The sequence below is a fragment of the Panulirus ornatus genome, chromosome 37 (assembly GCF_036320965.1).
Source record: "Panulirus ornatus isolate Po-2019 chromosome 37, ASM3632096v1, whole genome shotgun sequence".
Taxonomy (NCBI): domain Eukaryota; kingdom Metazoa; phylum Arthropoda; class Malacostraca; order Decapoda; family Palinuridae; genus Panulirus; species Panulirus ornatus.
The window spans coordinates 28,055,413-28,072,445 of record NC_092260.1 but is presented as its reverse complement, the minus strand read 5'-3'; the positions used below and the strand labels follow the sequence as shown (position 1 = coordinate 28,072,445).

At 46.5% G+C, this 17,033-nt stretch overlaps 1 protein-coding gene across 1 annotated transcript in view; it reads left to right on the top strand.

Annotated features, from left to right (window-relative positions):
• The window catches only part of LOC139760645 (polypeptide N-acetylgalactosaminyltransferase 14-like), a 115,272-nt gene that overhangs the window by 75,057 nt on the left and 23,182 nt on the right, over positions 1-17,033 (top strand). Inside the window, exon 2 of the mRNA XM_071684071.1 lies at positions 14,591-14,781. Within this exon, the coding sequence (XP_071540172.1) occupies positions 14,591-14,781 (191 nt within the window). The remainder of the gene's footprint in view (positions 1-14,590; positions 14,782-17,033) is intronic.

Sequence of the window (17,033 nt, the reverse complement as noted above, 5' to 3'; positions counted from 1 at the left end):
TTTGAATTAAATTTCAAAAACTATCAGGAGACTTTCTTTTCAATTTTGACTAATAAAGTTTGCCTAGAACAAATTTCTTCCCAACGGTTTGGATTTTAATCTAAAGTTTTGATAATGACCGTCTTGCCATCTGTATATATATATATATATATATATATATATATATATATATATATATATATATATATATATATATATATATATATATATATATATATATATTCGAGGATATTTAGCTCAGTATAAAACGTGTTTATGGACCGGGAGGAATTGGTCGAAAACATTATGGTGTATCATAACAAGCGAGACTAAGGGATGTGAAGTAATGGGAGGGAATCCTCTGAAAAGGACACTTCCTCACACACAGAGATTCCCACACCTTATTTTCTGCTAGATTGTATTCATATTGAGGCTTTCTTTCATTGTATCCCATCCTCATTATTTTCACTAGGGTTGAGTATCGTCAACCATGTATCAGATCAACTCTGTAGTCTGTCTAGGTCCCCTTGTAAGCTGGTGCAGTTCTCCTCACTCTTTACTCCCCTCATAACCTCGGCATGATCCGCAAACATATTCTGGTAGGAGTCTAGTCCTTCTGGTAAGTCATTTACATAGATCATTTACACAGTAATCAACCTAGATAATTTACATAGTCATTTACATAGACAGTGTGTGTGTAATTACCATTTGAGTGGTACTGGGAGAGAGTTTTACACTCGTGTTCCTCCGTCTCTTATCCTAATACGGTTACATAGTCTTTACTTTTATGTGTTTACATATCCGTCCCCCCCACCTCCCCTCAGCCTGCCCAAGCCAAGAACACGCCCACCAGCCCTGAGGGGAGGATGAAGAGCTGGGTTGGCTTAGGGCCGACTGCCGCGCCTAAGGTTTGAACCCAGGCCGGCCCATGCGTGAAGCATTGTCAGCAACGTTAACCAGGCCAGACAGCATTGTAGGTACGGCTGCTCCACACACTGCATGGCCAGGCCAGACGACAGTGTAGGCATAGCTGCACCACACACTGCATGGCCAGGCCAGACGACAGTGTGGATACAGCTGCACCACACACTGCATGGCCAGGCCAGACGACAGTGTAGGTACAGCTGCACCACACACTGCATGGCCAGGCCAGACGACAGTGTAGGTACAGCTGCACCACACACTGGTCATACAACGGTTTAGGTACAGATGCACCAGAAACTACATGGCCACATTTGGCAACAATTAGGTTTACACTGTCTGACCTTGTTAACTCCGACACTGATAATGACTCTTGAAAGATGATTCCTAGTTTTGATGTTAACACTGTTAATTTATCCATAGAATAATGGTTCACTAAAGAGACGTTCGAGTTTAACAGTGGCGCTAGATCTGACACAGACAGTGTCTCCGACTGTGCCCGAGACAGTGAGAGTGAGAGTGACAGTGATGTTCACTGGCAGCACCAGGAGGCGTAGCCTGCTGATGTTGCAAGAGATTAGCGACTGGTCCTGCAGGGGTCGGAGGTGCTCCTCCTTCACGCCATTATCAGCGGCGAGGCAGGTTTACTTGCGGGGGGAAGGAGGGGGTGAAGGGCGGGAGGTCTCGTCCTGGAAGGTGTAGAGGGGTCGGCCCAAGGTTTGGTCCTGGGGGAGTGTATGGGGCAAGGTCACTCGAGTGAGTAGAGGAGAGAAGTAATAGGAGAACTGACGGTCCATGAAGGGGTTATCTGTGGGTCCAATCTTATTTGTGGTAGAAACAGGATAGTAAAGCAAAAGGCACCTCCACAGCCACCACTCCCTCCGGCTCAACAGCAGGCAGGTAAAAAATGAGAAGCGCCATGTACCATGGCGTGGATATACTGCCATGGAAAGTTTGTAGGAAAGTATGAACTGGAAATGTTTCCTGCTCTGCAGTGTACACTTCATGCTAGAGGAGGCGTATATTTGAATAGGAAAGCTTAGGTCTTTTAAGACAGGATTTGAATACATTTTTCCTTCTTGAAGTAGGCCTATTTACTCACAATAAACATCATTCAAGTGTTTGTCTACCAACGTCGCTATTACACTCTTTCCTTTTAATATCATACAGTTATGTTTGGTCGGAGAATCAGTCTCATTTGAAGAAGTTATCGTTTCTTATGTTGTCTGAATTATCTTGTGCTATGAAAACTTCTATGAGATCTCTTTAATCTAACTTATGGAATAATTTTAGGTCTCCGAGTTTTTTTTAAGGATTCATTCTGACTAATGGAATTAGTTTTGCTGCTCATCTCTGAGTTCGTTCTAATATCTCTTTACCTTTGATCAAGTTTGGTAGTCAGAATTGAACAGCGTTTTCCAGAATAAGTTTCATATCCTTCATTTTATAGTTGCCGTTTCTAGCTATGAAATCTATCATTCTCTTGTTCGTAACAAAGGTTATTATGATGATAATTAATGATATTCATAAATAGTATTTGCCTTTGTCTATATTGGAATCCATGTACCGTGTCCCTGACTACTCCAACCATTTGTCTGAATCTCTTTAAATCTTCAGACAGCATTCCTTGGACTGGAGTATATTTCCTGATCTCGTGTCATCAGCAAATTCTAAAATTCTGCTGTTGAGTTCCGTTCCGTTTCCAGTTCGCTGATAGACATCATAAGATATGTTAAGTTCAGGATCGAGACGTGTGGTACCCGACTTGTCACGTGAAACCACTCGGATGCTTCTCCATGTAATGCCACGATTTGTGTCTCAGGTGTAAGGCAGTGCGCTGGGTCCACGTGGGCAGGTTCGATTTCCTGTGCTGTAAGCTCGAATTGATCAACCAAGCAAATATCTTTTAAGTAGTTTGTTGAAAGCTTTTTGTTATAGTCTATATACAACATTTTAGGGCATTTCTGAATCCATGTTGATGTATATATATATATATATATATATATATATATATATATATATATATATATATATATATATATATATATTATTATTATTATTATTATTATTATTATTATTATTATCACTATTAGATTCGTTAGGCAAGAATGAGGTAGGGGGAGGGGGTGGTCGGAAGGAAGTTTGGATTGGTCATGGGGGCCAGGAAGGAGTTAGGGGGAAGATCACTCGGGCTAGGGTGTCCGTGAGGATGTAGGGGAGGGTGTTCCAGGAAGGTCACCTGGGGAGGGGAATCGTAAGAGGGGTGAAAGGAAAGGTCACCTGCTTGAGGTGAGGGGTGTGTCTAGGATGGTGCGTAGGGGAAGGTCACCTGCGTTTGTTGCGGTGTCTGCCGGGGATACTGGGGGAAAAAAAGGGCGCTGGGGAAAGGTAGTGGGAGGGGGGGGGGGGGTAGGAAAGTTACCGCTCGGGCATCATGGAAGGTCAGGGAAGGACGAGCGTCAGGCCCAAGTGGGCAGGAGGGTGGGCGAGGCTGGCCACCAGCATATAAACAGGACTGAGAAGCTTGCTATGTTTAGCTCCACCCCACACCCCACCCGGGGGTGGACGGGGGAACCACACCACGGGGATGCAAGGGAACGGGGATACTCCAAACCTCCACCTCCCCCAGGGTGAGTGAGAATGTTGAAACTCCATCCCTACCCCCGAATGAGGGGTACGAGTCAGCCTCACACCTCCGGGGCTTGAGGGTGTCGAGGGTTCCGGACTTCCGGGGTTACAGGGGGCCAGGCTCCCCCCGAATTCCCACTGGATCTTATTCAAAAGGAAACCCACAGTGGCGGCCACTCTGCTCGGCTCTGAGTGACGCCTACTGAGGCTGACGTACGGTGAGTAGCTACTCCAAGGTGTGGAGCAGGGTGAGGGTGCGAGGCGGGTGGCGGGTGTGTGGCAGGGAGCAGGGTGAGGGTGCGGAGCAGGATGGATGGTGTGTGGCAGGGAGCACGGTAAGGGAGCGAGGCGGATGGGGGGTGTGTGGCAGGGAGCAGGGTGAGGGTGCGAGGCAGGGTGGAGGGTATGTGGCAGGGAGAAGGGTGAGGGCATGAGATAGACGCAGGGTGTGTGAGGGAGGGACAAGGTACTTGGGCTCATATGGGAAGTACAGGTAACAAAAAACTTGGTGATTTGTGACGAGATTATGAACTGGAGGACAGTGAGAGAATCTTACACTCTTAATCTATATAAATGAGGACGGCTTAGTAAAACAGAAGGCTCCTACGGCATATAACCTGCAGAGAAAAAAAGAAATAGCTACGAGGGAACAGCGTGTAGTATGAAGACAGGAGAGTATGAACAAAGAGCACATTCTGATCTGATATTAGCTTTTGGATACGCTGAGAAAGACGTATTTTAGCTTCTAATATGATAAGGAAGAAGGTTGAAATGTTTCATATCATTTCGTCATCCCCGAACAGGTTTATTCGTGATAACTGATGTAATTAAAGTAATTATCAAGCCGTGATGTGAGGGAAATGGTGATTATATTAACAAGACCTGAGAGTAGCTTATCCCATTGCTCTGTTGTCCTGTTGCTGAAAGTACTTTTGTTCACGTTTGTCTTCCACCGCCTTCCCTTTAATTTCATACTGTTATCTCTTGTCATAATATCTCTATCTGACGTGAAGATATCTGAAAACTTCTATTAGATCTCCTCCCAGGCTTCGCTTCGTTTTTTTTTTTAAGAGTAAGTAATTTGAGATGTCTGAGTCTTTCTTCATTCAGTTCGTTTTCAAGCGGCAAAATTAGTTTTGTCGCTCTTCTCTGTATTCATTCGCTTTTCTTCCATAAAGTGCGCATTAGGCGAAAGACCCGAGGAGGAGACGGAAAGAGAAAAGACGTGGGAAGGAAAGTTAAAAAAAAAAAAAGAGCGTGGTGGGGTGGAAGGGGGTGAGGAGTACACCGACTGGAGGAGGAGGCGGTGAGAGTACACACTGGGTGGAGGACGCTAGAGAGGTGGATGGGGGGAGCGAGCGTGAGGAGAGGTGCACAGGAGGTGAAGGAGGAGGGAGCGGAGGGAAAGTAATGCGACATTACAAGGGAGAAAACTCAGTGTTGAAAAAAAGTCTTTAAAGTTGGTGGGTCAACTTGTCGTTTGAGAGAGAGAGAGAGAGAGAGAGAGAGAGAGAGAGAGAGAGAGAGAGAGAGAGAGAGAGAGAGAGAGAGAGAGAGAGAGAGAGAGAGAGAGAGAGAGGTAAATTAGTAGGATTAAGGATAGGAAGGTTAGAGGTATGGGGTTAATGTGAGGGATGGGGATAGGGAGATACGGGTGGGTGGGGGTTAGTGAGTGGGACGGGGGGTAGGGAGGGTGGTGAGGGGGAGGAGCTTCCCGTTTCTGCCCCACTTAGGAGGTGAAGGTACTTAAATACTTCCTCTACTTTTCGCAGTCAGTAGAGGGAGGAGGAGGAGGAGAAGGAGGAGGAGGGGAAGAAGATAAAGAAGAAGGAGAAGAGGAAGAAGAAGACCACCTCCCCTTCTTTACTCGTGGGGAAGACAGACTCCCCCTTATATACTCAGTGGCAAGAGAAACATCTCTCTCCCCTACTGAGGAATTTTCCCTCGCTTTATTCCGAGAGAAAAGGGACCCTTCTCGCCCCATTCATGGGGAGGGTTCACTCCCTTCTCCTCCACTCTTGGGGGGAGGCCTTCCCCTCTCCCCACTCATCTCACATTGTTTACATCAGCAGAAACAGGACCCTCGGTTCTTACGTCCTCTCATCTTCCCTGCTCTCTCTCTCTCTCTCTCTCTCTCTCTCTCTCTCTCTCTCTCTCTCTCTCTCTCTCTCTCTCTCTCTCTCTCTCTCTCTCTCTCTCTCTCTCTCTCTAGCCACCCCCTACTCTCCCCCTCCCCGCCAAGGCCACTCTGGAATATTAATTCATCTTTTTTACCTCGTGAATTTCTGTCGCTTGTGTGAAGAGAGACTTGAATAATTGACCTGACCTTGATGAGGGGTGACCTGGGACCTGCCCTGGATCAACAAGTCACATGATTAGGATGTAGGACCATCTGACACCTACTTCGGTTCACCAGGTCACATGGTTAGGAAGTAGGGCTATTTGGGACATGCCCGGATCACCAGGTCATATGGTTAAGAAGTACCGACTATCTGGGGCTTAACGGCGGGTCACTGGGTCAGCTGGTAGTGAGGGAGGACAACCTGGAACCTGTCCCAGGGTCACATGAAGGAGGTGGGCCCAGATGCATCCTCTCTCCTGACGCCACACATCTTTCTGCAGCAACCAACCGTCGTTTGGTGTCGACCACACAGCTTACAGGTAGTTAGGCGACATCGTGTTATGGTGGCCACAACCTGTGTGTCGAGCAGGTGTCACTCCTATGGTGGAATATTTCGACATAGGAGACGAGACGAGAGCATACAGAAGTTTGCAAAGTTGCATGATGGTAGAGATGGAGAATCCAACCGGTGTACGACTCCCTTCTTCCTGTGTCGCGCGAACAAGTAACTACATTAGGTAATTACAGATAGGTAATTACAGGTGCAAAGCTATTACGGTCCAAACACCTGAATGCTAAACGTACTCTGGGGCAGACTTAGCAACTTGACATCATCAGGGATGTTCTGGGGAAAAAATATCGTGGGTTAATGGATAACGAAATATATCATAGAAACAAATACATACAACTGAATATATATATATATATATATATATATATATATATATATATATATATATATATATATATATATATATATATATATATATATATATATATATATATGTAGTGATAGTAATGTAATAAAAAGTATGAGAGTTGGTCCACTAGACCTGAACACATCTCATGTCTTTACAGGTCAGTGTTTGGCAGTTGTCGGGTCGTCGGGTTGTCGGGTCAGTCGCACGGGTTACAGGTCTCTTGTATAGTTGACAGGTCATTCACACGAGTAAATTAATAGTCATACAGGTCACAGATGCCAGTTATTTATATTCATGTCAATGATTATGGAAGTATATATAAGCAGAGAGAGAGAGAGAGAGAGAGAGAGAGAGAGAGAGAGAGAGAGAGAGAGAGAGAGAGAGACCGCTGAACAGACAGACAGATAGGAGGAACATGATGAGGAGGAGAAAATGAGAGAGAGGAGTGAGGGTGAGAAAGAAGAGAAGCAGATGAAAGAACTATCGTGAGAGTGAAATAAGTGAGTGAGTGTAATTACCAGGGCAGCACCGGGCTGAGGAGGCCCAGCACCGTCTGTACCGTCAGGTACCGTTGTACCGTTGTGCTCGAGACGTTAGAAAAAAAGGATATTTTGCTCCGACATGAGATAAGTATCATTCCTCTTACCCCAGGAGGTATTCCTCGTGTGGGCTGATGGGCGCGCGGGTCTGCCTTGTTGCTGGTCTGTCTTTGGGGAGACAGTGGTATATGGCCGGGGGTCAAGCCTAGGATGAGGGAGCTGGGATCAGGTCTGGGGATACATTACCAACAGAACGTAAGATGTTGTCAGTGGTGGTGGCTGGGGTGGCCCGTCGCCGCCGCCACTGCTGCTGCTGCTGCTGACAACAATGCAAGAGTCAAGCAGAGAGCAGCCTGCCTGCCCCTCAATCTGCCACTCCCCCGCCACCCGTCCTCCACCACCTCTCCCTCGCTGTGCCTCTCCCTACTACGTCTACTCCTCTCCCTCACATCCTTTCTCCTCTACTTGTCCTCTCCCGCGCCTCCCTCTTCCCCACGCCTCCTCTCCCCCTTTCCAGGTCACCCCCACCACCTCCCACATTTAGGACGGGGTTATCCAAGCAGGCGCCATGCACTACCAACCCCTCCCCCTACCCAGCCCCCCAGATGGAGACCACTGGACACCCCCCCACCCCCGCTATCGACGGCCTCGCTGCAATAGTTCAGTCCGGCTGTGGCTAACTGCCCAATAGATTTGTTTGGTAATTCACTCTAAACGGCCTGCTTTGTTGTGGTTGCTAGGCAGTTAGCGATTGTTTTAAGGTCCCTGTTTTGTGTGGTCTGCAAATTTCACTTTCTTTTCTAAACAAAATTTTTTTACCCTTTTTTTTATTAAAGCAGCTTGGAACCTGTTTCTTGGATTTTGCTGTCAGTGATAACTTAAAACGCAATGAAGAAACATCCTGAGCTCTTCTTCAAAAGCTTGATATCAGAGCAGGGACGGCAGTCTGCAGGAATACTGCGAATGATCACTTTACACCAGAGTCGGTGATGTCAGGATGTTACATGATGTTTCTCCTAAGTTTGACCCGCTGGCTGTTGTGCGTGTTGGAGGTGAGTGAGGAGGAGTCTTACATGAGGGTGAGGAGGTGCGGCATGACCTCAGGACGCTGGTGCTGTCCTCCAGCAGAGGGTCTATGCAGGAACGTTTGCATCTCTCGTTATCTGTCTATTACATTTCTTTCCTATTGACCATTCCCTCCCTCCTTCCCTGTCACTCCCTCCCACTTGTCACCATTCCCTTCTCTTCGCCACTTCCTCGTCAGCTCTGTCACTCTCACCTGCTCCCCATTACTCGCTCTCTCTCATTACCACTCATCTCTCTTCTATTCCCCATCTTCTCTCTTCCCCTTCCTACCACTCCCTTCCTCTTATCCACCCTTCCCTTCTCTACCTTTTCCTCTCCCTTCTTCTCTCCACCATGACCTCCCTCTCAACACCACTCCCTCTCCCAACCCATCACCACCGCTCCTTCCCCCCTCCACCAGCACTCCTTCCCCCGCCCCACATCTGCCTCACCACCATCCCCCACTTCGTGGCTACGTAAAGGCCACTCATTTAAGAAAGTGTTACCAGTAGTAGTGGTGGGGGGGGGGGGGGGGTTTAAGTCGCCGGGTCTGGGAGCCTGACCAGTAAGGTTCAGGTCAAAGGCCAGCCAGGTAATTATACCCAAGGGTCGTGTCGTCGTGGTCGTGTTCAAAAAGGCTTGTAATCATTCTCAGTGGTTGTGCCGTCATACTGACCGGCCGTGTTTTCTCTCGCTCATTGGCCGTGCTGTCGTGCTCAGTGGTCGTTCTATAGTGTTCAATGGCCACACCGTCATGCTCAAGGAAGACAAAGTCAGGTGCAGTTTTCCTCGTGTTCTGTGTGCCTCACTTAACACTGTGTCTGTCCAATGTGAGGTCAGCTCTCCTCCTCAGGATGGGTGGGTGATGTGTTGGTCATGTTCGGGGATGTGGGGAGGGAGGTGAGCCAACCCACCTGGGGAGCCTGGTCATAGCTTGTGTCTGTCGCTCTTAAGATCTTGGACATGTCTGTAGATGTGTCGCATTGTCTTGTACTGTTCAGTCGGCTGCCATTCTCGGTTCTGCTTGTGGTAAACGTCTGTCGATCGGCTTTGTGTTGAGCAGTCAATGTTATCAGTTTATCCGGGTATTTCTCGTCAGTGACGATACTTAGTTGTCGTGTTTTGCACCGTCTACGGCATGGAACCGGGGGAGTGGGTGGGGACTTGGGGAGCCGTGCAGTTTGTGGGGATCAGGTGGGTGGGGAGGATCATAGACTCGACAGTCTTTTCGGGGCTGTTGCCCTTTGTGTTCCGTATGATCAGGGCTGTTGACCCTTGTGTACCGTGAAATCAGGGTTGGTGAGCCTTGTGTTCTGTAAAATCAGGGCTGCCGCCCCTTGTGCTCCGTCTTATCAGGGCTGCTGTCCCTTGTGTTCTTCAGACGACATGGTCTGGTATCAAGCTGGTGATGTCAGTGTCTGGTCTGGTTCCCTGCAAGTCTTCTGGCGCTGTATCAGTTTTCCTCTGTCAGTATGTCGCAAGATATCTCTTCCTCATGCAGGAGCTGTGTACTCGGTTTGTTTTTAGACTCCAGTCCACTTGTTCCAGGACTCCCATCCCGCTACACTGCTCCCCTCCCCGCTGGGTGCATCAGGGGAACCCCAGCCAACACCCGAGTGTCCTGCGGTGGGTCACAGGTTATCAGCTCCTGTTGGGGATGTGAGGAACGGGAGTGAAGGCGGAGGAGGACGAGGTGCAGTCCGGCTGGCGGGGGGTCAGGGGCGGGGGAGGCAGGGCGTAGGATTGAATGGGTGGGCGTGAGTCACATGGGTGCGGCGTCCGAATGAGGCACGGTAGAGGGGAAGACAGCAATTGATTCGCTTTTTACTGTAGAGGAGAGTAACTGTATGACGTACACATGGATGAATCCCGTCACCGTAGCTGGCCAGGTGTGCATCTGATTCATTATGAGTGACTGTGTAACAGGATCTTACGCATTCGTTTTGACGAACGAGATCTGTTTTGTGAGGGAAGGAAAGATGTAAATTTGATTTTTTGTGCTTTACCGTAAGTGGAGGAAATGAAAAAAGAAAAAGTAAAAGTAAATGTAAGACATATGCACATGTGAATGTGTCATGTAAACTTGATGGGAAGGAAGCGATTTTTGGTTTGATCAGATCGTCTTTATAGCATGTATTGCTGACCTTCTCAATGCTCTTAAAAGCTTTTGTCATGAAGGTCGTGTATATGTGAGAGCAAGTGCTGTGTGAGTAAGTGTTTTAGAATAGATGTGGGAGTGCGTCAAGGATGTGTGATGTCACCACGCTTGTTTACTGGGTTTTTGGATGGGATATTACATGAGTTAAGAGCGAGGTGGGGTGAGTGATGCACTTTTGAATCCTGGTGGAGCAGAGTGGAAGTTACTGTAGTTAATGTATACCGAAGATGCAGTTTAGTAGCTGAATGAGCGGAGAGATTGGATAGGATGGTGGCTATCTGTAAAGAAATTACGCTGAAAGTGAACGCCTCTGCTTTTGAAAGAATTTCATTTGGAGTGTAGAATGGCCGGGGAGAGAAGGGTAGTATATCTTAGTCATATTTTGCGATCTCTGAAGAAACGCGACTTCGACTAATGCGGCCCAAAACTGATATTTTGTATGTGGTATTTATGGATCTGGAGAAAACGCATAATAGGGTTGACAGAGAAGCCTTGTGGAAAATCCTGCAAATATGAGGAATAGATGAAAAGTAGCTTTATGGTGTGAGGAGTTTGTAGGGAAACAGTAAAGCACATGTGCTAGTAGGAAGGGAGGAGGTGAGTGGTTCCTAGTCAAGGTGGGTTTGCGTCAAGGTGTGGGATGCTATTGGGCGAAAGGGGAGGCGATTATGACGGCGGAGCCGGAGCGGCTGACGGAGCGACAGGCTTAACCAAGGTCCAGTTGGGACCGCCGTAAAGGCCGGGCATTGGCGGTATCCCGTGTGGCTCTTTTCAGCCACAGAAGTAGCCAGAATCGCATGGGGCCGCTGCTGAGGGGGGAAAACCGATTGTAAGGGTGCCATAGGTTCCTCTGATGGTAAAAGAGAGTGATGAGCCGGGAGACATGATCGAAGTGTGTGTAGACGCCAGGACGGCGCTCTTGTTGTCCAGGGAAAGTGGACCGCTTGACCGATGCAGATGGAAAGAGTCTGACTCTTGATGAGGGACGGGGGTCACCTCACGCCGGGGTGATACTTGTGCGAGTGTGGCAGCCACAATTCATTGACGTTGATGCCTCTAGGAGAGGTTACGCGTCGTTTTGTTCGCGTCCAAGGCGACTGGACTGCGACAGTGAGCCAGATGTCTGCCAGGGTGTGGGAGCGTGTGTGATTGTATCACGACCACTTGGGCTCTGTGTAGTGGCGCTGGGAAGAGGCATGGGTCATGGGATTGGTGTCAGGTCACTGTTAGTAAGATAATGTCTAGTGCCATTGAGGAATGATGCTACACAAATTGATATAAACTATTACATCCCCAAGACCCCCTTAACAGGCTTCCTATAGCTTCAAGACTGCGCTTCTGTCCGGAGCAGGGAAATGATAGACTCCTTTGGAATTAGTTTTTCGCTGTATATCACTTCGTCCATTGACGATCATACAGCCTCGTCGAAGGCGACTTTTTTTTTTCTCACCATTCGACGACAACGACATGGGGCGGAGCTCCGGTAACGCCGTAATTAAGAGCGATCGCGCTGAAGAAAACATTACAAAATCTAGAATCGAAACGGCATCTGTGGTCTTTAGTGTCAACATCGGTCGCAGAGATGATGAGGGCGCCAGCGGTGTCGTCGTCTGTATATGCCCGGACGCTTGGGCTTTGTTGACACAGTCTAGTGTTAATGCTGGCGTGTTTGTGCCTGGGTGGCTTGTGTATATATATCTGGGTGTATGTCCACCCTGCTTGCGCCCAGGGTTGTGGATGGGGCCTGACCATCGTGGGACTCAGGCTCGGGTGTATAGTTTGCGACCCTCGCTCCTTCCCGTCCAGGGAACGTGATGGGCTTGACTGCAGAGTGACGTGGCCAGATGTGTGCAGGGCTGTTATTCTGTGCCCTTGAATATACAGTGTCCGTGGAATATGGAGGGGAAAAAGTATATATATATATATATATATATATATATATATATATATATATATATATATATATATATATATATATATATCCTCCCCTCTCGTTTTTTTTTTTTTTTAATTTTCCAAAAGAAGGAACAGAGGGGGCCAGGTGAGGATATTCCAAAAAATGCCCTAGTCCTCTGTTCTTAACGCTACCTCGCTTACGCGGGAAATGGCGAATAGTTTAAAAGAGAGAATATATATATATATATATATATATATATATATATATATATATATATATATATATATATATATATATATATATATATATATATATATACTGTCCTTAACTTTGTTGCCCGTAGCACGAGGTTGATCAGGTTATACAGAGGCCCACAGTTCCCTCACACATGTCCCCAACCCATGTCCAGTGTCCTACAGTGACCCATGGACCTCCACGTTGGTCTAGCATCTCACCACTACTTTCCCTCTGCGTACAAAGCAGATTCGGTAAGCGAGGCTCAAGTGTACAGTTACACTTGCATACATACACAGGACGACTGTGTAGGACGTGATCAGTCGTGATCTCTCTGGTTGATCCTCGTCTGGTAGCTAGTTGATCCCTGATCGCCTCACGCACTTGCATTAGTCCGTCTCTCCCATGCTGCAACTCGGCACCGTCGACTGTATGACCCACCTCACCACTGTACTGAGTCCAGCCACAACACAAGATGTAATATTTCATTGCCCCTCTAATTGATATGAACATTTTTTTGTAAGATAACTCGAATTTCATTGTCTTCAGAATTCATTTAATTCAGTATACTTTACACATTTATTCTTTATCATTACGCGTTAAAGATAAAGGTGTGTGCTGTGTATGTATTTACATTATAACAGAGGATGTGCCGTTGTATTGTATTGATTGAAACGTTATGAAGTCTGTCTCTCCTGTGGTTCTCAAGGGCCGGAGCAGGAGACTGCTTATGCATGTCTCAACGCTGATGTAAAATGCTGGATGTTGGAGATTTGTTCCATATAATCCTATCAGACTGAAAACCAGTCTCACCTGAAGGCCTTGAGCACGACTGTGTCACCCTTTGAGCACGACGATACGACCTTTAGGTAGTATCCTGGCTTTTGATCTAACCCTTAAAGGTCGTGTCAAAGGCTAGGACATGATGCACAAGGGTCGTACCGGCATTGTCAGGCGTCTTCACGGTCCCCAGAGAGGTGTCACTGGCTCCCCCGAACAAGGGGAATTATATGACTCACGAATTCCCAATCCCTGCAGGGGTCGGGGCCTTCACCTCCGTCGCTCTGGTCTCCCACCTCGACCCTACAGATTCCAGAGACGGGGAGACGACAGACAGCTGGGTGATGGTGACGTGGACTCCCTTCCGTCACGTGCCTCGCCGTCCCCTTGGGGAAACAGGGGGAGCAACGTTACAGACATTTGGTGTAGATAATACAAAGGAGGAAGGCGAGGATACCCCCAGACACAGAGTATCAGAATTCATTCGCATTGTTTTCAGACACAAGATATATAATATACAGATTATACTGATGTCAAAAGAAGGTCAGGATGTATAAGATATACGGTATATAGTATACAGAATGTATTGGTGCTGGTAACGATACATGAGAGGGTCAGTATGTGTAGTATGTAGTCTGACAGAAGTAGATGATTAAGACCACTTCCTTCATGACGAAGACTGCAGGGTTTACCTCCATCAATGTGTACCTCCATGTGGAGACTGCTGGGTTTACCTCCATCATGTCAGAGTGTAAGGTTTACTTCCTTCATAAGGAGAGTGCATGGTTTACACTGGAGTAATTGAATTTTGAGTAATCTAAGCAAAAACTCACTTGTAAGTTTGACGTATGTGTTGGTTGTTATCATTTAGGGATCACTCTTGACGTCGTGGCTGCTGAGTCCAGCGAGATACTGAGTAATGAGTCACAGCCTCGCTCGCCCACGTATTGACTCCAACAAGACAGTAATCGTTCGTAGCCTCAGCAGCTACGACGACTTTCAAAAGTATGATCAGCGGCTGAATAATCATTTGAGACGCTGACTTTACATGAGAGTAATGATAATGATGTTAATTATTATTATTATTATTATTATTATTATTATTATTATTATTATTATTATTATTATTATTATTATTTTTATCAGTAGCAGTAGTAGTCGTATTAATAGTATTAGTAGTTAATAGTCGTATTATTATTATTATCATTATTATTATTATTATTTTTATTAATATTATTATTATTCTTTCCTTGATATCATCATTGATCTTTTATCTCTCTGTATTACCGTAATCATACGTACCTCACATATCAGTAGAGTTCAGGTGTGTGTGTATTTGGTCGGCAGATGGTCGAGGGAGGTGGTGGGGTCAGCAGCAGCAGCAGCAGCCCCATGTCCGTGTCTGAGGTGGTGGGTTACCTGGCAGGAGGCCACCAGCGAGACAAGGAACACGACCCTTACGCCCGCCACGCCTTCAACGCCCGCGTCTCGAACTCCCTCCCGAGTGACAGGCACCTGCCCGACACCCGGCATCCCAGGTGAGTCGTCCGGAGGCTTCGGCCTTGAGGACGACTGTACGACCAGTCGATCACGACGGGGCTACTGAGTACGACGGTACGACCCTTGGGTGTCATCATCCTGGCCTCTAAGCCTTTAGGGATAAGGGTAAATGTCAGGTTTTCATACCCAAGGGTCGTACCGTTGTACTTAAGGGTTGTACTGTTGTACTCAAGGGTTGTACTGTTGTACTCAAGGGTCGTACCGTTGTACTCAAGGGCCATACCGTTGTACTCAAGGGTTGTACTGTTGTACTCAAGGGTTGTACCGTTGTACTCAAGGGTCGTACCGTTGTACTCAAGGGTTGTACTGTTGTACTCAAGGGTTGTACCGTTGTACTCAAGGGTTGTACCGTTGTACTCAAGGGTTGTACCGTTGTACTCAAGGGTTGTACTGTTGTACTCAAGGGTTGTACTGTTGTACTCAAGGGTTGTACCGTTGTACTCAAGGGTTGTACCGTTGTACTCAAGGGTTGTACAGTCGTGCACTGGCTTACTTTTACCAAGTCTGGTCTGGTTTGGTCTGATCTGGTCTGGTCTGGTCTGGTCTGGTCTGGTCTGATCTGGTCTGGTTGGCAGAGAAATTTGTGTTTTCCAGTATTCACAAACTGAACAGAAACTCGACTTACTCCAAAACCATTTTTAGATTCAAATTAGCTAATTAATATTCAAGTATAGAATATAATATGACCATGATGAACTCGCTCTAATAGAACTTCGACCAAATATTTTCTATTCATTTGTTGGCTGGAATGTAATTACAAATATACCAAGTACCCAGAGTTTAGGAAGATTTAATTACCTGATACGCTAATGAGGTAATTAAGATACGCTTATATGTATATCGATGTATCATAATCATTATCAAGAATGTTTAACAATTATGTTGAAAGTGTTCGGTGTGGAGGAGCTGGGAAATGATCAACAGAGAGAGTATGAAGACACTGAGTACCCACTGACACTGGTTGATTTGCATTTAGTAATGTCATGAAGTATTTAGAAATACGGGCATGAAGGATGAGGGAACAATGTCTCGTGAGGTGGAGTACAGGTGAGTGTGGGACCAAATTAGGCCCGGATGAAGTCTTTTGGTCTGAGGACTTAACATGAAGAGTTTAGTGGGTCAGAGGTCAAAGCTGTAAACGAAACAAGAGAAAACAGAACAATTCGATCCTCCTTAACAGTGCAGGATGACAGGGACGCACTCCAACCCTGGCTGTCATTTTGAGGTCAAAGAAGCTGTTTAAAGACATTTCCTGGACACTGTTGCAGATGTAGATGGGTCATCAATATAGCATGGACGAGCACCGTGGCGTTTCCCCTCTTTAAGAATAATGTTAAGTGTGTTGGGGAATGTGGTGACTGGCTAGGTGCCTGCCCTTGTGACTGCCCTTGTGACTGCCCTGGTGACTGTCCTGGTGACTGACCTGGTGACTGACCTAATGACTGGCCAGGTTCCTGCCCTTGTAACTTCCCTGGTAACTGTCCTGGTGACTGATCTAATGACTGGTCAGGTGCCTGCCCTTGTGACTGCCCTGGTGACTGCCCTGGTAACTGACCTGGTGACTGACCTAATGACTGGTCAGGTGCCTGCCCTTTTGACTTCCCTGGTAACTGTCCTGGTGACTGATCTAATGACTGGTTAGGTGCCTGCCCTTGTGACTTCCCTGATGACTGTCCTGGTGACTAGCCTGGTGACTGGCCAGGTGCCTGCTTTGTGACTGCCCTGGTAATTGTCCTGGTGACTGACCTAATGACTGGCCTGGTGCCTGGCCTTGTCACTGTCCTGGTGACTGCCTTGGCGTCAGTTGCAGAGCGGCACAAGAAGTGACAGTGAATGAGGACGCTGATGATAAAGACGGTGTCCTTGACGAGTAAATGCATAAAGTTTTAATGAAAAGATTTACTTGTTGGAGCGTATATATATATATATATATATATATATATATATATATATATATATATATATATATATATATATATATATATATATATATATATATATATATATATATATATATATATATATAATTCTAAGTATATATATATATATTCAAGCAAGTCTTATCTTCATGGCGCTAAACATTACAGATTCCATCACACTGGAATTATCTGATAATATTTTTCACTATTGGACGAAAACGTAGGAACAAGTCTACATGAGGAGTCATGATTCATACCACCAAATAGCAACATTTACCAAACAAAGTACTTATAACCTCACCGGGTTGTAA